The sequence below is a fragment of the Paralichthys olivaceus genome, chromosome 12 (genome assembly GCF_024713975.1).
Source record: "Paralichthys olivaceus isolate ysfri-2021 chromosome 12, ASM2471397v2, whole genome shotgun sequence".
Lineage (NCBI taxonomy): Eukaryota > Metazoa > Chordata > Actinopteri > Pleuronectiformes > Paralichthyidae > Paralichthys > Paralichthys olivaceus.
In genome coordinates this window covers 16,295,458-16,320,385 of record NC_091104.1, presented here as the reverse complement: position 1 = coordinate 16,320,385, position 24,928 = coordinate 16,295,458, and the positions used below count along the sequence as shown (strand labels likewise).

At 41.5% G+C, this 24,928-nt stretch overlaps 2 protein-coding genes across 4 annotated transcripts; one reads left to right on the top strand and one right to left on the bottom strand.

Annotated features, from left to right (window-relative positions):
- Nucleotides 1-505: 505 nt before the first annotated feature.
- On the bottom strand, nt 506-3,927 carry exd1 (exonuclease 3'-5' domain containing 1). 2 transcript variants are annotated; one of them, XM_020084785.2, is made up of 11 exons: nt 3,617-3,927; nt 3,388-3,456; nt 3,259-3,292; nt 3,075-3,151; nt 2,899-2,975; nt 2,680-2,766; nt 2,481-2,585; nt 2,318-2,419; nt 2,069-2,212; nt 1,797-1,988; nt 506-1,470 (listed from the first exon to the last, which is right to left on the bottom strand). In XM_020084785.2, exons 1-11 carry the CDS (start codon nt 3,744-3,746, stop codon nt 736-738), a joined length of 1,752 nt encoding a protein of 583 aa, XP_019940344.2. In that variant the 5' UTR covers nt 3,747-3,927; the 3' UTR covers nt 506-735. The 2 variants fall into 2 exon arrangements, with proteins under 2 accessions (XP_019940344.2, XP_019940346.2); XM_020084787.2 differs by having other exon boundaries at nt 2,318-2,398.
- A 3,401-nt stretch (nt 3,928-7,328) lies between these two features.
- LOC109627793 (RAS guanyl-releasing protein 1) lies at nt 7,329-23,475 on the top strand. Of its 2 annotated transcripts, none has more exons than XM_020084578.2 (17): nt 7,329-7,821; nt 8,417-8,589; nt 13,557-13,662; nt 15,055-15,117; nt 15,198-15,329; nt 16,292-16,445; nt 16,567-16,740; nt 17,566-17,682; nt 17,772-18,047; nt 18,428-18,508; nt 18,917-19,021; nt 19,200-19,309; nt 19,857-20,001; nt 20,157-20,193; nt 20,601-20,729; nt 21,501-21,820; nt 21,906-23,475. In XM_020084578.2, exons 1-17 carry the CDS (start codon nt 7,685-7,687, stop codon nt 22,038-22,040), a joined length of 2,394 nt encoding a protein of 797 aa, XP_019940137.1. In that variant the 5' UTR covers nt 7,329-7,684; the 3' UTR covers nt 22,041-23,475. The 2 variants fall into 2 exon arrangements, with proteins under 2 accessions (XP_019940137.1, XP_019940136.1); XM_020084577.2 differs by having other exon boundaries at nt 7,614-7,821; nt 8,414-8,589.
- Nucleotides 23,476-24,928: the final 1,453 nt, after the last annotated feature.

Genomic DNA, 24,928 nt, shown 5'->3' with positions numbered 1-24,928 from the left:
GTCAAGTGCATCTGAACTGTGGCGACGACTGAAACCGCAGAGAGTCTGCATCACTGCTCAGCTGGTGCCAAGTCTAATGTTTTTGTTTTCTTCGTCACCCGTAATCAAAAGAAGTGTCTGCTAGCAAGGTTTTTGCTCAATTAACAGCAGATCCATCAATGGCTGCCTCTGCTTTTCACAATCAATTAACTGCAACACAGAAGCCAAGCTGTACGGGTAATCAATCACGCTGAGCTTAGCACATTATGCTCTAATGGGCATGTGTTGCCGCTTTTGGTTTTAGTTTGTGTTCCACCAGCCAAAGCTATTATTTCTTGACACTGTGATGTACTATCAGAAGACAATCAGTATGAAAAATCATTTTGAGTCCTATCAATAACAAGTTCAAGTTCAATCTATATGCTACTGTTAAGAGTGCAATCAATTACCCTCAATCAATATACAAATGTTTAAGTGAGATGGGTTTACTTAAAGAATAATACAAGTACAATTATAAACAAGGAAGCATTTTTCACAAACGATAGAAATATATTTTAAGTGAATTGGTATGCAATTTTTACAACAACAAAATCTTTTCTTCTTTCTCCAAACTGAAATTATTTTTCATGAACACCTGATATCAAACCAACTTTTGCAGAACACAGGATATTTACTGCCATCTACTGGTCCCTCTAAGAAAACACAAGGTCTAGAACGTCAAACATTTTTAAAGCAGGTGGATTTGTGACACCTACTTTAACCTGTGAAAGATCTGAACTTCTGACACAGTGAAGGTGAGAAAGTCTGGGGAGTCACTGTGGAAATGTTGCCTTTCATGCCAGAAGTATTCTTAGGGAGGTCAGTAGCACTGGTGCCAGGCTGGGACGTCACCCACTGGGAGGGTGTGAGGCTGGGCCATGAAGGCATCGTCTCCATCCTGCCTGGACTTTTGATGTCCCCAGCACTCGCTCCGGGGATCTGGGCTGATGGCATCTGGAAGAAAAGGCCTCTCCCTATGGCAGGTAAGACATATTGGGCTGACTGCTCTTTTCCAGGGAGCCTTCCTCTACCTATTGTGTTCATCAGTATGTCTGTGCAGCCTCTGCCTACACCCACATTCAGACTGATGGAGGGCATTTCTTTCCCAAAATCTGATACTGTGGCTGCGACTGACACTTGTGCTGGCAGGTCAGAAGAGGCATGGACATCAAGAGAGGAAACACTTGGGGGGCGTGTGGGTTGTTGGTAAGAGAGAAGGTCCAGTTGTGCTGTTGATGGTGAATCCACAGTTGCAGGTTCACAGGAGCCTGTCTGTGTCTGACTCACCTCTTCTGGTGCAGGTGGGGTCTGGGATGGAATCTTGGTTTGATGTTTGAAGCGAGCGAGCAGACCCTGCTCTGTGATGGGGTAGTGGTTCGCAGCCCACTCATGACGCTCCTGATGCATTTGCTGCAGCTGCCTGAGTTCTGTGGGCAACTCCACCACACCCTCCTGTGGATGTCAACGGGTAAACAGGAGGTTTACTCACTCACCTTGATGCATGCGTTACTGTGCAATAGAAAATACATGGTTCTGAACGTCAATTCAGACACTATCAAACGTTGAAATTCGATGAATATGTGTACTTATATTAGCATTAGCAAGTGTTTTCTTGAAATGAATGAAGTAGTTGAAATAAATCTGACTCATCTTGGTGACAATAAACAACACCTTATGAATTTTTGTTTTCCTTATGCGGGCTATATGGTATTTTGCGTGGTAAGGTGTAGGGTGGGGGGCAAAAAATCTAAGAAACTGCCCATTTGTGAATTACCCACCATGCTGACATTCTCCAATCCATCAGGTTCATACTGGCTGCTGTGAAGGTATGAATCCACCAGTGTCATGTAGTCCACCATCAGATTATCCAGCAACACCAGTCTGAGAGGCTGCAGGTGGATCACTGACAGAGCCATCACCTTCAGCAAGGGGACAGGACATGGGCGCTTGGACCACATCTCTCTTTCATCCTGTACAAAACACACAGAACTCTTTTGCTGCTCTGCTTGGAGATTGTCTAAATGTGTTTGTGTATGTGTGCGTGCGATACCTTGGTGAGCTGTGACTTCATCCGAAGGGATAACAGCTGGGAGGACGGTACCTTCAGATGGAGACTCACCACCTCCTGCAGAGTACTGACTCTGTCAGGTAGAAACCCGCCTGTCTCTGAGAAGAAGCACATGACATCTGCCACCTTGACACAGGCAGAGAAAAATAAAAATAAAGTGAAGACAAACAATGATCATCGTTATCAGCATGTTGACTTCTGAAAGTGGAGGCTATAGTAATTTGCGTTTACTTGTGTGTCAAAGACGTTGGTCAGCTTAACTCCAAACTGAGCAATCAGACATCCAGCAATGGCTCGGCAGTCGTGCATCACCTGCACCGGAATCCACATCCACTGTAAATGTGATGGTAATAATCAGTAAACTGTGATTGCATTGATGATCTACAATGCTTACCTTTAATATTTGCTTATTTTCCAGGATCATAGAGAGGCCATTCTTAAAGGCCCGGGCTCCAAGAAGCAGAATATCAAACAAGTATACCTTGTTTTTAGTGGCAATCTGCAGAAATAAAAATGAGCCAAAGTTATATTTTCCAAAGAATGACGGAGGAAATCTCCACAGCGGAAATTAAATGTTTCACAGGATGTCTCACCTGCAGCCAACACAGTCTCCCATTCTGAAGCACCTCGAGGCCATCAGCCCCTACACTGATCACATTCTGCTTCTTGATGTGCATCACCTGAAGGAAGGTAACTCAAGACATCACAGGGTTTCAAAAACAACAGGTAGCAGCATACACATGCCCCCATTATTATTTAACATCCGTGTCAATCCTGAAAACTGCATGTCAAAAGCACTTAAACCAGCTTACAGCGGGCCCAAACTTCTCATGAAACTCATCGATGACTACGAAGTTGATGTACTCCTCCTCTTCCTCATCATCGTGGTCTGGAAGAAAAGGAAAGTCCTCTCAAAAAGACATGGAGGATTTCTGTCTGTGTTTGAATGGAGATTTAAGGAAATGGATGATTACATACACAAACTCACCCATGATCATTGACTTCCTGTACGGCTGAAACTCCTCCACATTCAAGTGGTCCTCCGGTCTGCACTCATTGATATTTCTGAGCAACACAATGCACGTTACAGTTTGTGGCCCAGTGTGTTGTCACTCTTTATAAACAGTCTATGGTTGTCTCCAGCAGCGTCACGTTGTGTGTTGTTTACTTACCCATGGTCCCTGTTTGTTTCATTGTGAAACTCCACTGTAGACATGATGACATGTCAGACATTAAACCTTTGGTGTTATAAACAATCAGCCACATGTGTCTGCACCCTCACACGTCATGACTCAACTCACCATTGAGAATCTCATGCCCAAAGAATATTTTGGAGCCCGGGAATCTGCAGCCATTACTGACACTAACAACTGAAACATATAGATATAGGTTAGCATTGGGCTAACGTTAGCAAAAACAGCGAGATGTTATCGGCCTAAAGTCAACAAAATCATTTTAAGATGACTTGATGTTAGCTCATGTTTAGCAAAATAAAAAGGCTAACAAACAAAATTAGTAAATGTGTCTGACCGTCCGCCAGAACCAGCGTTTTGTTGGAGTTTATTCGCTGGACGACGCCGAGGAAGGACGAAGTCTTCAGGGTCAGTTTGACGCGTTTCCCCTTGAGGATGCTCATGAACTGGATGTCGTCCACGACCATGTTGAAACGATGGGAATCTCAGCTCAGGCTTTTAAAAGCACGACGCAGTCGTTCAGCGCTTTCCCCCTCGTTAGCTACAGTGACGACGAGCTTCGCACTTAGCAAGTTAGCTTAGCCACCTGTCAGAGAGAGAATCCACGTGTTGAATGATGCGTTCACACACTCTCCGTTAATTCCAGGGTTTAGTCCCCGTCTGAATCGATCGATTAAAACTCAATAAAATGCAACATCTAATGTTATGATACAGATTTATTTTTTGATGTTATTTATTTTCTGCTACATAGACATCACATACGAATATCGTTACATACAATGCAATTAATATTATAAATGCAATGAATTTGCAATATGTATATTTGTGTTAAGATCATAGACTGTATAGGTTAAGATGCAACATCATTTAAAATGAATTTGAAAATGTCTGACTTTGGTAAACAGTGTGGATAAATGATGTTTTCATTCATTCATTCTGGAGGTCACATTAGGTTAATGCTTTTACAGTTGTGTTACTAGAAGTCAGATAGTAACAGATACATGTGTTATCCTGTGACACTGAGGACATCAAGCTAAAATTCAACAAATCAAAATACTAAAAACTATAAAGTTTTAAAAGTGAATCAAACATATTTTGCAACAATAGGTAATGTTCTCAGATTTCCTCCTTCAACATCTACTTTTAATAATTCTGCTCAGTGCAGTGGTGGTGGAGCAGCAACATTATAACTTAATAAGGCCACTATGTTTCCCATGTGGTCAGGCAATAACAATAATATCCAGCAGGGGGTGATCTGTACTTAAGTTGTTGGTCCCTCGGTCCCATGTCTGAAACTTTCAAAGGAAATATGTATACATTTAAATACGCTTTACAAAGTGTGTCCATTTCCATGTAGGTTTCAGAGCAAACACTATTCAGCTGTTACTACTATAAAACTGGGAATTTTGAATTTGTATCAGATGCAAAGGAAAATGTATATTTTGTACAGTACATGAAAACCTTTTAATTCTCTTCCTATATATTAAAAGCTCACACACAGAGACGGCTGATTCTCTGACACAAAATTAGACCCATAACTGTTCTCTCTGTGTTTTTGTTGCTACCTCATTCAGGTTCCAATTTTGACATTCAGAAAAACGAATTATATCTTTTCAAGGGTTCATCTGAAGAATTAAGATGAAGAAATCCACTCATCCATTATGTATTCCACTGATCCTTTGGGGGTCAGGGTCACATGCACCTACAGACAATTTTACAAACTCCAGAGAGAGAGGCCCTGATCAAGCTTGGATTTCAAGCTTCTCGTTAAGTAGAAACACATCCCCTTTGTCTAAGAGTTCACATTTCAATTTTCTCTTATCAGGATTTTGTTTGTTGTTGAGGCTGTGACTCACTAAAGAGGCAATGGGCACACCTACTATAACACAAACCCCACACAGTAACGTCTGCTACTTCACTTACTCTTTGAAAATTCATTCAAAAGGTGGCCTTTACATAATTCATTTATATAATATTTTTTATTTGAACAGTTAATGTCTGATAGCATTGGCCTCAATATCATGTAAAAAAAAATCTGATTCAAATATGTGTTTAGCCACATGGGGGCAGGCTTAAGGCGTAACTGTCTGGTCTGATAACAGCAGAAAAGAGAACGTGCTTGTTATTTTATCAGGAGTAGCTGTGCAGCTGCTAACACACATGTTCTCATGCTTACACCTGGCCCGGTGGAAACACACAGATACAAACATCTGCCAAAGGGAGGCTCCTAATCAAAGAGAGGATGCTCTGGGCTGCAGGAGGCGCAGAGATGTCTCAGATCTGATCACCGCCTGAATGCACCTCATCAGCTTTGTCCCATGTGTGATTTCTCCTACTGAGAATGTTCTCAGTTAAAGTCTAGTGGAAGTGGTTGAACACAAAATCAATTCGCTAATTTCTTCCTTTCTTTGATTGGATATTTTATATAGTCTTTTTGATGGGGAGGTTCATATGATCCATCTGCAGGTGAGAATTGAGAAGAACTTCTTTCACATTGAGGAGAAAAAATATTACATTATATCAAATAATATAAATATTATATGTATATATGTTGTTGTTGTTGTTTTTTATAACATCCAATTTACTGAACTTCACTCACACCAGAGTAAGCCTGGTCATTCAAACCAAATTTTAATAATCTAATTCATTATGTTTTCATGTCCACTGTGTGTTTAACAAATTAAATTGTTTGCAGGTGTTCCACATTAGACTGTGTCCTTATCACAGAGCTCAGTCCTCGACCTGCACCAGTGTGATAAGAAGCAGCAGACTTCTTAAGGACTTCAGGAAACATCTTCTCTGGACCACATACAATACAATAATCTAATATCCCTCACTGAGTGCAACCCATAATGGATCCTCTGCTATCTCTGGAGGAAGGTCCACCCTTTTCCTGTTCTGTAGACTGAACAAACACAAATGTTTAAGACAACTCCAAGAGGAAACAGATCTCACACATTTTCCAAATAGTCTTTGTAACATGTCCAAGTGACCATGTGTAGATCTAATGAATTATTCAGACAATATGATCTGATGTCGATTAGAAATCCTTAACACAGTTGATAGTGAAATGTATTAAAGCTTTTAATTAGCAACTGCGCCATCTGCAGCCACACTTGGTGATTCATTCTGTTGGTCTCTTAGGGTTAGGTGGTTTTCATACAGAGAAAAAACAAACCCCTCAATCTTATCAATCTGATCGCTGAACTGAACTATAACCGAACAGAGGACATTCCTCATGATCCCCAGACTCCTGAACCAGAGGAGCTGCCACTCTAATAAATAATATACTTATATCCTGGACATGAACTCTGCCATCTTATGCATTTAGAGTTTAGAGCCGGAATCTATGCAATAGTGCTCTGAGGGATGGAGTCAATGCTGTTTCAGCTGTCAACCATAAAGTTTCATACTGTTTACACATTAAATCACCAATTAAAAGCAAACTTACTGTAAAAATGAGCCTAAACATCAATGTGAACTACCTAAATTTAAGAGAAACCACCTTTGAGAAAATGTTAATATGCAATTTTTAGTTTGGTCCATGTCTGTTCACATTGAGGTGATCTCTATGAACAGATTGTGCACATGATGATGGATACTATGAAGGAAAGGGGCCTGATTTTGTTGCCTGGAGTCTCCTGTTTTGAGTGTCTAGTTTGAGCAATCACATTGGAGCAGGCTTTGGTTGCCAGAAGGTAAACAGTCCGTGTGCAGAGCAAAAGAGGCAGAACACATCGACCAAAATGCATTGGCTCTCTGCTTTTCAATCTGTCTGCAGACAGCTGTCAATAGAATAAATAAGAAACTAGTCAGATTGTTAACGCTGTACGGAGAATGGAAGATGGCATCTTGGAGTCTTGCCCCAGGGGCTAATTATTGTGAAATAGAACATTACAATCATGAGATAATGAGTCATGTTATGAGATAGATTAGTCAGAATTTTGAGTGGATAACATCTCTTATTAGAATGTTGACTTACAGGAAGTTTTCTTTACAAGGTCACAGAAACAGGCTTCCATACACTTGGGCCTGATCCTGCAACCATCAGTCAGTTACTGAACAAAGTTGAGCAAGGACGGGTTTCTAAGGAGGAATCAAACCTTCATCGTTCTCCCTCCTATAAGTCAGAGAAGCTGCTGCTTAAACATAAAGAAAGTGACATAGTGTTGCTTTAAACGCTTCTCATGTTACTTCTCTGATCAGAACAGCTCTTTGATTTCAGCATAAACCTAAACACGACTTTAGGACACGAGTCTGCAGCGCACTGTGCGTGAGTGACAGCGGCCGCCCACTCACACTCTGAATCTTAATTGTGTAACGTCCATTGACGACTCGGCACAATGCTGCTGTTGCCGCCGCTGAGAGCGCGGAGGAGGCGCACCGAGCTGAGCACTGCGATCAGATGCTCCCATCGAGGAGGACACAGATGGACAGCCTCGTTCAGCCGCTCGTCGCCCAGTACCTCGCCATGGGATGTCAGTCGAAAGAGAACCACCAAGACGAAAGTGTGTGTCCGGACGAGAAGGGGAAGGACGATGCGTAAGTTGGATGTTTTTTTCCCTCTTTACTGAGGGGGATACAGGTGCGGCGACAATGTGCGCAGCCTACATATTCACCAGTGATAGGATATTTCCAGCATGTCACAGCGGGTTTTCATGACTGTATCTAATTGTAGTGTTAAGAAACAGCTCTGTCTCCAGGTGCCATTCATGTATTTTACGCACAAAAGCGGCACAGGTCCAAAGCCTCCTCAATCTCACTTGGTGCAACTTTCGGACCTGTTGCACTTAAGTGCTTCACGCAAATTCCTTCTTGTTTACTGCTCACTTCATGATTTTGACTGGATGTCCGCGATCAACCGGTATTTCCCCCCCATTTAAAGGAAGGAAATGAGAACAATGAATGGCAACATTCCTTGTGGGTGGTGGAGGAGGTGTTTTTTAATTCACACAATAGCTCTAATAGTTGTTTTTTTTGCTACACTTCATATATGTAAAAATCTGTGGTCTCATCATAGCGTGGTTTGAAGGACACTATATATGTTCATAGGCAAACAAAGTCACACACTTTTCAGCCTACATCAAACCCTCCTCTCTCTCCTCCCTTCTTCTTGCGTTTGCTCTTTCTCAAGTAGAGCGACTCCAAGATGCAGCTCCAGGGCTAGAGTTTCTCCACCTGGACGTCCTCACAGGTTCCACAGACCCAGCCCGGCCCAGGCGGCCCCGTCCAAGTCCATGATGCCCCTGGGTCCCCTCACCAAGGGGGCGAGCTGGGAGGGCATCATCCAGGCCTGCCTGCAGTCCTTTGGTAAGTTCAAGCTGAGCTGCCTTGGCACTTTAGTGTACAGCTGCTGTGGATTACACAGCAGGTGTAGATGTGTTTGTACTGTTGAGTATATTGTTATCATGCAACTTTATGGATGTCTTTTTTTTGAAGAAGAAAGACACATTGTTCTGCAGTGCTCGTCTCTGCGAAGCCTTGATATTAAAAACCACACTTTATGTGTGATCACATACTGTTTGTAGTTTCTATGAAGCTTCTATTTTTCTGGCATTTTGGCACAAATCTCCAACAAGTTTGGGCAGTACCCATCAACAAGAGGGTGGTGTTTTGCATTTGAATGGAATCTCTGAATACGGCCAAGTTTGTTAATGTTTACTTTTGTATTTTGAAGAAGAAATAACTCCCAGTGAAGCTTGTCTGATATTGTGAAAATGTTCTCCTTGGTGAAACGTTTCTGCAACTATTAGACAACCATGTATTTGACAATCGTTGTATTATTAGTCGTATTGAACTGGATGCAGGATTAATAGAGGGTTTTTTATAAGGGAAAAAAAGCACAGCACTTATTGAGTAGGCTGTAGTTTGGATCAATCAAGCGATGATCATTGGCCTCGTCAAGTTGTCTGGAGGGCTCTCAGAGTTATGGTGATTGCATTTCTAAAGAGACAGACCTTCAAATTGCTGTTGCCTGGTTACTGGAGCGGGAGCATTGTAGAGGTGTTACAATGGGCTGCACATAAAATGACATCCCATAACTACATTTATCTGTAGAGAGGCAGAAATGAGAAGTAATAACAGCATGTCGCTCATTTCTGATTCACATAGGAAACAGGAGGATATCAGAGTTAAGGAACGCCATCGTACAATATCAAAAGATAATTTCACTGTCAGGATGCAAAATACTGGATTCATCCGCACATGCTCCAGATACGATCGGTCAGAAAAAGTGTGTCATGACTAGGGTTTTCCTTGAATGGCCTCTCCTGATAAAACAGAGCTCAGCCATGATACTCCTGGCCAACATCACAGGCGAACCCCTGAGGACAGGGGCTCCTGCCACCTTTTCAAATGTGAGCGTACACGTAAGAGCTATTTGAAGGATAACCCAATGGCTGCTTCAAGCCGGCTGAGCTGAAAGGTCAGCTCCCTGAGCAGTGGTCCTCAGATGCTGGCCCAGCCTTTGAAATGCAGAGGTGTGGATCAATATCTATTGACATCATCACTCTCTCTCTCTCTCTCACACTGCACTGCGCTGTGCTTCCCACTCTGATCATTCTCAACCTAACTCATGTATACTTTGTACAAGTTGCATATTTATTTAACATTTTTATTAATTATTCATGAAATTTATAAGACGTAAAAGTGTGGATCCAGGTATTTTTGGTCAGATGTACAGACTGAAATGTTCCAAATGTGTTAATTATAATTGTATTTATACTGAATTTTATTTCTCTACTAATATTATCAATGTAGAAATAATTGTGGATGCTATTTTTGCTGATCAGTCAAAGTTTGATTTCTTATTACTACCTGGAAAGGCAGAGAAAAGATGTTTCAACTACTCATGACGTGGTTCCCTTTTCAAACCATCGCATTAACTATAGTTAAATGGTTTTCCATGACTTATAGTGGTTTTCCTCTTTTTATAGTTTATTTGCTACCTTTAGCTATGTCGTTTTTAAGAAGTTTCATTAATACATTGTATCTTATATGTATTATTCCATTATTACCTCATCCAAGGAGATTATGTTTTCACCGCTGTCAGTTTGTTTGTTAGTTAGGGGGATTACGCAAAAACTACAGGATCATATTACTTGGTTGTAGGAGGGGGTCTCAAGGAAGGAGGGGGAGTCAGAACGAACTTTGATGTGGTTAAGAAGCAGGGGGCGGATCCAGGAAATGTAGAGTGTTATTCAAAATTCATGATTTCTCAGAGAATAAATCATAGATCTTAATGAAAACAGATCGTAAGGAAACTGCTATTTGATTGTTTGCAACTAGGTGCAGACCCAAATAAAAATCTGGATCTAATGAAAAGTATTTATCCATAAATCTTTAATCCATTTATTTTAATCTTTTTTTTACCATTGACCAGTAATATATAAAGCTATATTTAACAGTTTCAACTTTATAGATCCTATAATTTTATCATAACAGTTGAACTACTCCACACTGAGAAAAAATAGCCCTAGTTGGGAATCACTGCTCTAAAGCATGCGTACAAACAAACAGTGTTATCCATGAAGCTACACTGGGTCTTGATTTATCATGGAGAATTTTGCACAGCACACAGAAAGATAATCATCATCCTCCATCTGACTCTAAATCCTCTGAAACAAAGGGACCATCCAGACGGATAGCCTCTGTCAAAACAAGGAAATATTCACAAGCCACACGAAAACGTGCATGTAGCTGATGAGCATCTGAGATAACCTCAGAAGTAGGCTGGGCGCCACATGCTCTCAGCGGTGTTTGTTTCCATACAGTATCGCACAGTTCCAGTGTAGCGGGCAGCTGTAGCTTTCCTAATTTTCCAAAGACTCGGTCCGGAGGGGATTTCCTCCTGCAATTAACCCTGGGAGGGTTAGTGGTTGGAAAGTTGTGAAAAAAGGATGGAGCAATTGTTTATGTGACAGGGAGTCATGACTTCCTGTTTGCCTTCACCGCAGTTCTGACTCTGGCTGCTTCACACTTAAAACACGAGTACTTTGAAGTAAACCAGGCAGGTGTGTTTTTCTTTATATGCACATGTTCTAACTACATCTAAGCTTTACTACTTTACAAGCCATGCGTTATTGAATACTAGTGAACGTTTCATTTCTCTTTTACTCTTCCATTGTCTCGACTGGTGAGGTTACTGGGTTGAACCGCTACGGCTGTGTCTTGCAAACAGAAACACACCCCATGCAGGATATGAGGGCTGGATTAGTCAGCTGCGGCTGGAGTTGTGACTTGCTCACAGATAACAAAGATTAGAAAACATGTTGCCATGGCATCTTAGGTATTTCCAAGGTGATGTGGTTTAAAAGTGGGTCCTCAGACGCCTGATGTCCTTGATGGTGTCAAGATACTGTGAAAGCTTAAAGTGATACTCAGCTTGACAGGCTCCATGAGGTAGATGTAAAAAGCTTTCAATGTATTGTCATGTTACACTGTCAGAATTATGTTTTTAAAGCAACATTCAAATGGTCTTCTTTATATATCAGCCACCATTTTACTGCTTGTCAGTGGCTGTAGGTTTCATAGAAGATAAACAAGTGTTGCTCTGGAAAATGTTATGGAATATTTCTATGCCTCTGTGCTAGAGAGCAGTGACAGTCGGCGTTGTGTTTTTCGGTTTGTTCATCCGTCTTATTCTCATAACCACAATATCTCAGGGGATTTCTGAGACAAACTTTCACTTGGTCACAAATCCTTTTTGTGCTCAACAATCAACGTCACTGGGACCTCTCAAATATGTTTTTGGCTGTGTGACAGTGATATCTAAGGAACGTAGCCTTGAGGCAATTCCTTCAAATGTTTTCACAAATGTTCACTCAGACTGAAACCTGTATTGGGTCTGATTTTGGTGGTCACAGGTCAACATCGCTGCGACATCACATTCCTGTAATCATGACGCAGTAGAAAGTCTCGATGGAATTTATTCAACTTTCACCTACGCTAGGGGATAATTTGATAAGATTTTGGTGGTTAAAGGTCCAAAATCAATACAACGTGACCTCAACGTGGCCTCATTAATGAACTGGAACAGACATTCACTTGGACTCAAACAAATATTGATCATATAATGGTGGTTAAAGGTCAAAGGGCAAGGTCACTCTGACATTACAAAACGAGTGTTTGCAGAGAACCAATTCTTTAATTATTAAACATTTTTCAGAAAAATATCTTCACTGGTTGATGTAGCAATGAGATGTATATTGAAAATGTCAAAGATCAACTATTCAGCAGACATCATAATGTACAACACTTCATTAATCAACAGAGAGGGAGATTGTGACTGTCTTTTCAACAAGTGGTTGGAAATAAAATCTCCCTCTCTTAAAAAGATAGTGAAGGAAACAAGCCACAGAGGTTCACACGATCAGAGGATAAGAGCATAATCTTCATAAACAGGCTCCGTCAGTCATCTGTCAGTGATTCACCTGGTTAATCTTAGTCTGTGTCATTAAATATGATACACTTTTCTTAGATAACACTGGAGATTTACAATTAAATTAAATTCATCTTAATAAAATATTTGATCAAATCAAATTTGTATTTGTATTTCAAAATCTTTAAGAGTCACTGAAACACTATATTCAGGGATATCAATTTGCTGTCCATCATATCCATATAGAAAACAGTCATTAATATTTCAGACTGAGAGTGAGAGGAGCATTTATTTTACACAATCATCTCATGAATTGTTTCACTGTCAAATATTGTAAAAAAATTTCAATGAATCATTTTGAAAAGTTACAATGTTAATATTATTTTTCATAATTGTTTTGAGAGGCTAAAAGTGGTCAACATGACAAATGACTAATTGACTATCAAAGTTGTTGAGAATAGATTTTTAATCAGCTGATCTATTAATCATAGCTAATATTCAGTAACTATTTCCAGTCAAATTTGTATAATGATATTGTTTTCAACCCTATTATTAAAATAAGTTAAATATTTAAATGATTAGAAACAAACCAAAATATATGAACTGTACATTTATTGTAAACATTCAGCGTGTTTCTCCATGATGCTCCCATATTTTGCTGGAATAGCATGTCCACTAAACAAGTCACACACATCCATTTAGCCTCACAGATTGCAGGCAGGCTAAATGGCTAAAGCACTAATGTGATGTGTCATACGCAAGATGTGATTCTGAGTTGATGTATTCAGGGGAAACTACATGTCTCTGACAAGTTTTATTTAGAGGAGATGTCATGCGGTCCTGTAATGCTGTTCCACTCTGCTGCAAAGACTCAAGTGTCTGCATCTCTGTCTTGCAGATTCAAACGGTTGCGTATGCGGGAGCAGCCACTTGCTCAACATCACCCTGACCATGCACCGTCTCCTCATCTCCTCCAGTGATCTGCTGGACAATCTCATTACTCTATATCCTTCAACAGCCCATGGTGACGCTCAAACCGCTGATGATGATTCCAACAGTGCACTGGCCAATTTGGAGCACCAACTGTAACATGGGGTCAGAACACTGGCTCCCTGTGTGCCGCTTTTGTTTCGTTGTCAACAGCAACAGGCAATCAGGCTTGTACTTGGCTCGCAGCGCAGCCAGTAGCTGTCAGCGCAAACTCTGACAGGAAAGTGGCAGTTTTTGTTTACTCCTGGTGGTAGTCGCCATGTAGACCTTTCACTTCTGTTATTTAACCATTTTTATCTGCACTGTAAAATTTCCTTCCCTCTGAGCACTGTTTCCCATGCTTGTAATAACAGCCCAGGAAACAGAGTCTCTGTTCGATTCTATCCCTTTCATAAATTCCACTTCACAAAAGAAAAAAAAAATCATACTTCTATTCAGCAAAAAGCAGTGGCGTCATGAAGCCTCTCAGAAGAGCTCGCGGGCCCGGCGAGCAGCCTTGGGGTTTCAGGTGTTAATTACCTCTGCCTCGTTCACATACGAGTCCTCTTCAGCTATAAAGAGGCCCCTGGCTCGCATGAACCCACGTCACCATGCACAACTCCGAATGGCCCCCTCTGCTATTTTTAACCCTCTCATTCTGAGCCCAGGACCCAAAAGGATACATCAAATAAATGCAGTGTGCGGGTTAGGACCAGGGAAGAGACACGGGGCCATTAACAGCCTTCATCGCCGTCTGGCCTTGGGATTGCGTGGGCAGATCTTCTGCTCCCATGACGCAATTAGCCTTTTTATCTGCATCACTTCAAGCTGATTCCTGCCATTCAAGAGCCGTGCTGTTAGTCTCTTTATAAAAGCTGCTGCGTATAAAAAGAAAATACTTTTGTGTGTACTGTATATAAATTCACAGGATTGTGTTGTTTTCGGTCAACAAATGCAGTACGTAGGGAAGAGCAGCCGCAGCAATGAATCACGATCTAACGGATGACGACATTGATTAAAAACATCTTTTGAGTCCTGCCACAGAACAATGCATATTTATCAACTGTTGTTCTTCTCAATATGAAACACTGATTGTGTATTTTCTCTTTTACATTCTGTTCTTAGTTTTCCTCTGCATGCCAGCATGATTCATTCAGTGATGCTCATCAGGTTTCTGCATCATGCAGTTGCCTCCTCCCACATTTCCAAATGTCACTTGTTTGCCTTTTAGTTGAGTTTCTATAGTTTTCACTCAGTCGTTTGTGGGAAGGAACCATATGTTCATTTTTCACTTCTGAGATCAGCACATTCATTAGTGAGATATTTTCACATGAAACAAAAGTGTGGCTGAACCTGAACCACTTTCAGACAATGAAACAACAACTCGGGATGATCTGTTTATATTATTCCTTTACCAAAGACCTTACATTCAAAACAGCGCTGGACAATGAGCAGCCAACAGAGTGTCAGAGGATATGCTACCTCATCAGGTCAGTCTAATACACAGAAGGACAGACTCTGACAATGTGTGTGTGTTTATTATTCACACTGTATCGTCTCTGACCTCCAGACACTGGATCCAGGAGTTCTGGATGATGTTCCGCTTGCACCACAGCTTGTCAGACAGCCTTGACCAGTTCAGGGAGCTGATCAGAGAGCAGGGACAGGAGCATCTCTGCTCTCTGCTAGAGACCAAATGGATGTAAGTGTTAATATCTGACCAGCTGGCGACTGAGACACAAGGTCTTCATGACTCTCATTTGTTTGTTCAGACGTGGAAAGTCTTGAAATCAGTCACGATCAGGAAAACAGAAAAACCTCTAGGCTGTTGAAGCAGTTTGAAAGTAGATCTGTTTTTGTCACTTTGTTTGACATCACACACAGTACGTTGTATACCATCTTTGATTTTCCTTTTCCAATTGATGCTATACGTCACATTCGACAACACTGGCTGCTGCCAAGTACTGGTTTCATTGTACACTGGGCATTATTTTCTCTTTTTAGAAACTGTGATCTATATAATGTCAGAAAACTATAAAGCATGTGTTGCAATTTCTCTGGCACTATTTTTTAGATGTCTTTTAAATTACTTTTTCAAGAACCCAAAACCCAAAGATATATAGTTTCTATCCTTGAAGGACTTCTATCCTTGAAACAGCAAAAATTCCCGTTTGAGAATATTTTCATGGTATTTTGCTTAAAAATGATTTGAACCGAACTTATCTAGCTTTATTTCAAAATTGTCAACTATTAATTGACTAACTTCAAATTGAAAATCTGTTTTTTGGCAGCATCGTTACATGAAATACAAAATGCAAAGAAACATTGTATATAATTTTCTGCCTCATTTACATACTGCATTCTGATATCTTATTTTATTAACTAAATAAATAAAATTGTTGTAGATTTGTTAATGACTGACTTAGTCATATGGCTTGGTGACAAAACAATTTCAAAAATTATCACAATATAATTAAATAACTAAAGTCTGTAATTTGAATTTCCCGGGCCATAAGAAAGAGTTTAAAACCACACAAAAATGTCTTTCAAGTAATAGTTTATCTTAATATAATTTCTGGCGAATTTTCCGAGCCCTAGAACTGAGCATTGCAGCCTTTGCTGATGGTAGATGTGGTCATGTTATTCTTGCATGGTGTGTTGTAGAAATGAGCGGGACTGGTCGTGGAAGGCCAGCCAGAAGATTAAAGCTAACAGCAGTAAAAAGAGGAAGGTTTCTCTTCTTTTCGATCACCTGGAGCCCATCGAGTTGGCCGAGCACCTCACCTTCTTGGAGTTTAAATCTTTTTGCAGGATATCAGTAAGTATATATGCCCATGACAATTCTAACATGTGAAAAAACACTGCATTTCCTCCTCAGTGGAAATGTCTCGTAGTTTCCGTGCAGCAGTTAACGCTCCTGTCTCTGATCTCTCCGTCAGTTTGTAGACTATCAGAATTACATTCGCAGCTGCTGCATGAAGGACATCCCAGTGATGGAGCGTTCCATTGCACTGTGTAATGGTATCTCCCAGTGGGTTCAGTTGATGGTGCTGAGCCGACCGACCGCTCAGTTGAGAGCTGAGGTTTTCACCAAGTTTATCCACGTTGCACAGGTAGTGGTTAAATCAGCCCCTCACTATTTCTGCACTCACAATTTCTGTTCCTCACTTAGCAGGGAAAAAAAAGAGAACCACATTTGACACTTTTCTCTTTTTGCTTTGATGTACATGCTACAGTTCACACACATTATCAAACTAATGACTGCCTGTCACACTGTAGACACTTTACACTATAGCTGCTACATAACTGGTAGTAGGATAATGTGTATTCACAGAGATGAGGTAATGAATCTCAAGAGCTGTGCTGCAGCCTTTTAGCATATCCAAAGATTTTACCAATAGAAAAGTATTAACTGAATGCAAGCTAATGGAGTTGTCAAGCAGAGTGCACTCGCACGTTGAGTTAGTGGAAGTGGAAAAGAGACACTCGTGACAGTAGCTGCCGATCAGACCTTGTCTGCTAAAACCACTTCAATATGAAGCTGCATGCGACCTGCTGAGAAGGTGATGTGCTGGCGTAAAGGAGCTGTTAGGCAGGCTTTTACCCTGGAGAGGCCTCTTGCAATGTAACACTAATGCACCAGACTGCTGCTGCTGCTGCTGTCAACCTCAAATCCCACTGGTGTGGGAACGAATTTCACACCATAATGCTCTAGCAACAGCACAAATTAGAGAACTGAAAAGAGAGGGAAAGGCACTTTCAAAAAGAGAGTGAGATATCAGAGCGCAGTAAGAAAAGCCAACAATGTAAGTGGCTTATGTAATGGCAGTGTTGTGAATTATATAACCAGGGATACCTGGAACAAGTTTAATTGTGCGTGCTTATGTGTGTGCGCGTGGATGGACTGATATGTGTGTGTTTTTATGTGTGTCCGCCAGAGTCTACATCTTATGCACAACTACAACACACTAATGGCAGTGGTGGGGGGCCTTTGTCACAGCTCCATCTCCAGACTGAAAGACACCACCTCACATGTACCTAGTGAGGTCACTAAGGTAAAGGACAACTAAACACCTACGAGGAGGATTTAAAAGCCGAGGATTCTCATATTATTCCTTTAAAACACATCCTGTTTAATCTGTAGGTGCTGAACGAGATGACAGACCTGCTGTCCTCATGCAGAAACTATGACAACTATAGACAAGCTTACAGCAGGTGTACAGGTTTTAAAATCCCGATCCTGGGCGTCCACCTCAAAGACCTTATCTCCGTCAATGAGGCCATGTCGGACTATGTGGAGGACAACAAGGTCAACGTCCAGAAGCTCCAGGCCCTCTACAGCCACATAAACGAGCTGATCCAGCTCCAGCAGATCCCACCAAGGCTGGACGCCAACAAAGACCTGGTCCATCTGCTGACGGTTGTTCACTTTTTTGTTTGTTTTTTTAAACAAGAAGCTTTGTGTGAATCACTTCATTGCATTGAACACAGGCACAGATGCAAATGAGTGTGTTACAGCATGTGGATCGTCTGCACTCATGTGGGTGTGATGAGAGACTAGTATCCATGAGTGTGTGGGTGGCAAACCGAGTGAGTTGAGATTGCTGTATTGTTGTGTTATCTGTGCGCTTTTAATCGTACTTGAACGACAGAATGCCCATGAAGAGATAATAGTTAGCCTGTGACCCAATTGGCCTTCATCAAAAACATGTTTCAAGGACAAATGTGGAGACACAAAGAGCTCTTTCTCTTTTCTGTTTACAAGCCATGTGCTGACGTGTGTTCACTCTTTCCCCACAGCTGTCTTTGGACCTTTACTACACAGAGGACGAGATCTATGAACTGTCTTATGCCAGGGAACCCAAGAACTGTAAAGCACCTGTGAGTGATGAAGCAGCTGGTTAAAAGCTGTCTCTGACATTTTGGGAAACATGTTTGTTTTCTTTGTTATCAACCTGTCTATACAGTAAAAGTTAAGATACAGCATTTGATAAATATTGGCTTAGCTTAAAGACTTTTGGGAAAACAGCTAGCCTGTCACTTGCCAGCTACCCAGCTATTTAACTACCTACAGGGCAGAAGGATAAAAGCAAAAGATGAAAAAGACTTTATGGAATTATTAGCTTTTTAAACGCTAATTTTATCTGGCCCTTCATTAACTGAGTTGCTTCTGCTACTGAATATCACTCTCTGCATAGATTTAGTCTCATAGAATTGTCCATATAATTTGTATACATATTTGTAACATATGTAATATTGATTTTTAACAACATAATAATTTTCTACCAGCCAGCCACCCCCTCAAGACCTCCTGTGGTTGTGGAGTGGGGATCAGGAGTGGCTCCCAAACCTGACCCCCGAACCATCAGCAAACATGTACAGAGAATGGTGGACGTGAGTGCTTCCGATTTAAAGTGTGGCCTCCGCAAAGCTGCTGAGTAAAACTGTTATATAACAATAATATTTATTTTAACTATTCTTCTGCATGTCGCCACGATGACAGCCAGCTCTTGTGACTATTGTTCACAATCAGGCGAGCACCAAAGTTTTTTTTTCCTCTTGTCTTTCGCAGTCTGTGTTCAAGAACTATGATCACGACGAGAATGGTTTCATTTCTCAAGAGGAGTTTGAGAAAATTGCTGCTAGCTTTCCATTTTCCTTCTGTGTCATGGACAAAGAAAAGTGAGTGTATGGCAGGGGAGACACACACACACACACACACACACACACACACACACACACACACACACACACACACACACACACACACACACACACACACACACACACACACACACACACACACACACACACACACACACACACACACACACACACACACACACACCTCATTTGTGTCTGCAGAGGAGAGGAAGCCAGTGGTATTTATTCTGATGAGCAAAGCAACAGGAAACATAAAATAGCTGCAGAACTAACCATAACCCCCACCACTAAATTCTTTCTCATGCACACCCTGTGCAGCATGTGATCCTGGACACAAAAACCATTACAATTAATGTTCCCATGATTTCACATGACACAGTGACAAAACAATTCTATGTTTAGCACATAGGGCAGATGAGTGGGTGCAGTCATAAATAAATCAGGTCTGACATAACCAAACATTTCAGGTATGACGTTAACATCTGAAAATGTCTATTTAAATTTAAAACTGTTTCCAGTCGTTTCCTCTCTTACATTATCCTCTGTGTGTGTTGGGGTTGTCTAGGGAAGGCCTCATCAGCAGAGAGGAGATCACAGCCTATTTCATGCGGGCCAGCGTCATCTGCTCCAAACTGGGACTTGGGTTTGTCCACAACTTCCAGGAGACCACTTACATGAAGCCCACCTTCTGCGATAACTGCTCAGGATTTGTAAGTCAGCAGACAAAATCATGAATTAAGGTCTTTGAGACACAAACACTGTTGTTGTACTACATCACCGTCAATACAAATACCCATACAATATTGGGTTTAATCTTTTTATTTTCCATTGTTTTGAGTTTTTTTCTCCATATTCTCCCTCACAGTTGTGGGGTGTCATCAAGCAAGGCTACAAATGCAAAGGTAATTGTTGCACTCTACACTCTAGTATGTTGTGCAATTTCAGAGCGTAATCTTTTGGCCAAATGTCAGTATCATGCTTAATTTTCAAGCCCAGGAGTGGAACAATGAAGTGCAGGTAAAGGGAAGCTATCTTAGGAAGGTGCACTGTGGTTTTCTATGTTGCATATAGCACACTGAACTGTGCAACACATCAAAAAAAATCAAGTTTGCAGTCAGAACCACATTTTTCCCTCCTCCCCCAACCTTCAAAACAGGCGAGAACTATTTGTGTGCTTGACAGTGAGCATGCAAAGGTCTGAGAGTTGCATTTGCAGAACCGATAGTTTTCAAACAGAAGTCAGTTTGTCAAAGCTCGACTGTCGCTGGTTCCTGTTCTGACATGTTGTAAATTTTTCCGCTCTGCACAGACTGCGGAATGAACTGCCACAAGCTATGCAAGGACCAGGTAGCGTTTGAGTGCAAGAAGAACACCAAAGCAGCCAACGCCATTGACAGTCCATCACCGAGCTCAACGTCCATCACAGGCACCTCAGAGGGTGGGTAGAGGTAGAGGTTCATTCAGAGCATATAGAGTCCCATTGATACACACATTCTATTATTAATCACATGGAAATAATCACTTAATATGTATGACATGTGCCATCTGCTGGCTGTGAACTGACAAACATACTGTATTGGGATTATTCTAGAAATCATGCAGCCACTGCAGCAAATCACCAAAAGTCATAATTTACGTCATTTCACACAAGCTTGCAGCAGCTGAAACTAAACAACTCTGGAGTGCAGGGTCTACAGTCTGGGGGATTTCCCTCCAGTCGTCATTTACAGTAATACTGAAACACCCACCTGCTGCAAGAAAGTTGCTGTAGTCAGAGCAAAGGTACTTTCTGTTTTACTTAAAGGGGATTGGCACACAGACTATATCATCAAAGACCCCACTATAAATTATAGAGGGTTCGTTATTATTAACAAGAAGAAGGAAAAGAGAGATAAAACAGTAAAATTGATTCAAACAAATGCAAATCAAACATTCTTAAAAGATTTCAAAAAGCGAAGGTTTTTAGGAAAGATTTAAAAGAACCTAGAGAGAAAGTGTGTCTTGGGTTTGGGGGACAGAGACAATAAGCGTGGGTGATCTTTGTCACAAACCCCGGCCTGGGAGTGACCACCAGGGCTCCAACTGCAGATCTGTGATATTTGGCTTGTGTTTCATAATCTACATAAGCACAAAGTATTAATGTCCTAAACGAAAATTGGAACATTTATATTTGTCTCATTTGGAATAATTACTTCCTGTCACTCTTCAGGTTCAGAAGACTGTCCCTTCCCCTATCCACCTGATGACAGCAAAGACTGGAGTCCGGACTCCCCAGTCACCTCCACTCTGAGGCCCCAGAGGGTTCACAGTGGCACCCAAACAGACGGACTCCAGATTTTTGCTGCATGCCCTGAAGCCAGTCGCCCTCAGCCTGTGCTGTTACTACCAGCAGCACCCCCCCTCACCTCGTGTCCCAGCCCGGTGCCCCAGAGGAAACACTGTGCCAAGTGGGAAAACAGAGCTTCTGTCATGCAAAAGCCTAAAGAACAAGAGGAGGAGAGCAAACCTACATATGAATCTCTAGACTCAGTGCGTATCAAAACCCCAGTTTCCATTTTTCTACTACTTAAAGGCACCTCAACTGTATCAAACAAATCTTCTGTGTCTTTCCCAGGACAACCAGAGGCTGCAGGAAGCCAACGAGACACTACGGAGGAAGCTGAAGGAGACAGAGCGGGAGGTGGAGATCTTAAAGACGCTGCTGAAGAGAAACGCTCTCCACCGAGTGGAGGAAGACTCCTCATCCTAGTCGAGTACATACAGTATACTGAGCCTCCTCCAGGGAGACTGCTGCTGCCCCCTTATGGGAGCATGCATTAAATCTGGATTCAATATTTAGCTTGGTGGTCATTAACAGACCAAGTAATTTATCAGAGTAAAGAAACCCAGGCAATCAGGCGGTATACAGTGGGACACAATACAAACAGCCTGTGGAGGAGTTTTAATGCTGAGTCCCTTGTACAGTTTTACAGGAAAATTGCAATTTGCTGAGCCCATAGAGTAGTAACAGTTGGAATTGAGTTTTCTGTGAAAAGTATGTGAACATTGAATGAAGGAGTGCCGTATTTTACAGTGAAAATATAGCTACATGTGTTTGATCAATTCATGATCAATTAATGGCCTTAGACATTTATGTTAAACATAAAAATGAAATCAGGGACCACAGTGAACTGTATGCAGCGATATATCTATCAAAAACAACTTGTGCCATATATGACAGATGCGTTATTATTGTAAGATATGTTCCGATACCTGGATTGCATATCGGCCGATACAGAGTACCAATCTGATGCTTTGGGACCGTCTTTGTCGAATTTATTACGTCATTCGAATGTTATTTCCAAAGATATCTGCTGCTTTTCTTCCTATTTGCCTTGGTGACCTCCTCGTGCTCTTTCTTATGATGGTTCCTTATGAGATTGCTTGAGTTGTAATAAGGACAACCCCCCCACCCCTTGCATACGTACATTTCGGCGTGCAGTGAGAAAAAAATGCCAAACGCTACACTACCAGAAATCACTTTTTTCACCTCAATGGCAGTACAGCGCAACTGCTGTTTTAATGTGGTGGAGAAGAAGTGACTTCCAGGAAAAGAAAAGTGCAGTTTTATCTGCATGAAACTAAACTATACTTAAAAGACGTGATATCGGAGAACATACATGTACATACTTTTGCGTACTCCCTGATGACCGACCTGGTGTTTTCGTCTGTATCGGAGCAATTTACGATGCTGTTAGAACATCTAGTAATAATAAACTAATAAGAGCCCATTGATGATAGCAGCAGAATGAAATATCAGCACAGTCAGAACGGCCTCGACAGAAGTGATGTTGCTCTGCAGAAGTTATCGCTGCGTTCATATTTATTGTCTGAAACACTACACAAAGATCCAAGGAGTGATATAAATAAACATTTTGTACAGTGTGCTGGTACTTTCAGTGGATTGTTTATGCTTGTGTGTTGGCATCATATTGATACTTTCTATTTTTAATCGTGCAGCCATGTCATTCAATTACCGAGTGGTCCACTGTAGCAGTGTTGTGCTCTGAATGGGAGTGGAGATAGATGTGTTTGTACAATGTATAATGTTCTGTATATATGCACAGTGTCGTCTTAGATATAGGTTCACCCCCCGAGTATTGTTCCCTTATTGTTATAATAAACTGTGTGCGTTCTATATGAAACCAATGGCCTGTGCTGCTCTGCTTGACCACCGGAGGTCACTAAAGCCTCATAATGTTCCTCCAGCTTGTTACTAATGATTGTTGACTTCCAGTTTTCAGATGCCCCAGGGCCTGCACTGTAAATGTTGCACTCCAATTAGCTGTGTGTGAGAGTGTTGCTGTCAAATTAGAGAGCAAAGGGGGATCATAGTCAGACACAACTTTAAATGAGTTTACTGTAAAGTTTAAAAAATGTTATTTAAATGAAAAAGGGAGATGCTTCTGTACGTGTCTATAACATGGATGGATGGATTTGTGGAGACGTCAACCTTTGAGGACAGGTGGTGTGTCACACCGTTGACTGGAGACCGTGTCAATCTGCCCTGTCCCCTGGGCTCTGCTGCTCGTAATGAGTCCAGCTCTGCAGTTAATGTCGGTCGATAATGAGAAGGCGACTGTCTGCAGCTGGAGAAGCACAAAACCAAACCATGCACTTAATCCTTCAGATTCCTTACATTTCTTTAATCGCCACACTGCTATTCTTGGCGCTGTCAGATATTTGTACAGATTCATTTGACTCAGATGATATCTTCATTTCTTGCAGCCGTGATGACTTGTTGCCGCTACACTGGCTGGTCAGTGAGCAGAGACCCAGTGGAGAAAAAATAGGGATAGTCTCTGATGCGTAACGGCAGCTCCCCAGCCTTGCCTTGGTGACAGCTAATTTACTTCTATTTAAATGTGACACTGCAGCTGCAGGGGAGTAACAGCCAGAGCCTAGCAGGCTCCATGCTCACTATAATGCTGAATAATTTCCAATATCATGGCCGGCTGAGGGAAATTGACAGAGAACACGCGGAGGGACGATGCCCCAGCAAAGGCCGCTTCTCCCCGCACCTCCATCACAGCTGCAGCACAAGCTTGAGAGGAGAAATGTATTTACCCTGACATATTAGAGCAGTCATCCTAAAGATAAATATAATCAGTCTAAAATCCATTTACAAACCCAACGGAGAATGTAAACATAATTAATTGCAGCGCGTTTAAGCCTGAAGGAGATTTCAAGACGTATGTTGGTTAACTCTTCTGCTGCATAACTTAGCAATCCACACACTGAGAGCAAAATATGACACCTCAGAAGTCAGTCTAATTACAGTGGGCAGACAGATGATTTATCACCCCGACATCAGGGCACATGAGGGAATTGGGCATTGTGAGATACCCATATTTAACTGAATGTGCTAAGTCTAATCAACAAACTCCAAAACTAATTAGGGAAGATGCGGAACATCCCATTATGTTCCCCTGAAAGCTGAGTGTAGGACACGCAGAAGAACACAAAAAGAACACAAAATGTTACACAGTGCAAACGTGGAGAGGAGAGGAGCCACTGCCGGCAGGCAAAAGAGACGCCACACTAATTCCCTCGATTATTAAACCAAGTTCATTAAGTTCTAATGGTGGCCAAAGGACC

Excerpts from the sequence above, each read along its gene's own strand:
- exd1 (XM_020084785.2), bottom strand. The coding sequence starts at position 3,746 with ATGGTCGTGGACGACATCCAGTTCATGAGCATCCTCAAGGGGAAACGC. Across the intron at positions 2,767-2,898 it reads ATGAGAAGTTTGGGCCCGCT|GTGATGCACATCAAGAAGCA; the intron begins GTAAGCTGGTTT and ends ACCTTCCTTCAG. Across the intron at positions 2,420-2,480 it reads AAAATAAGCAAATATTAAAG|TGGATGTGGATTCCGGTGCA; the intron begins GTAAGCATTGTA and ends TCACATTTACAG.
- LOC109627793 (XM_020084577.2), top strand. The coding sequence starts at position 7,685 with ATGCTCCCATCGAGGAGGACACAGATGGACAGCCTCGTTCAGCCGCTC. Across the intron at positions 17,683-17,771 it reads TACCTAGTGAGGTCACTAAG|GTGCTGAACGAGATGACAGA; the intron begins GTAAAGGACAAC and ends TTTAATCTGTAG. Across the intron at positions 20,730-21,500 it reads CATCACAGGCACCTCAGAGG|GTTCAGAAGACTGTCCCTTC; the intron begins GTGGGTAGAGGT and ends GTCACTCTTCAG.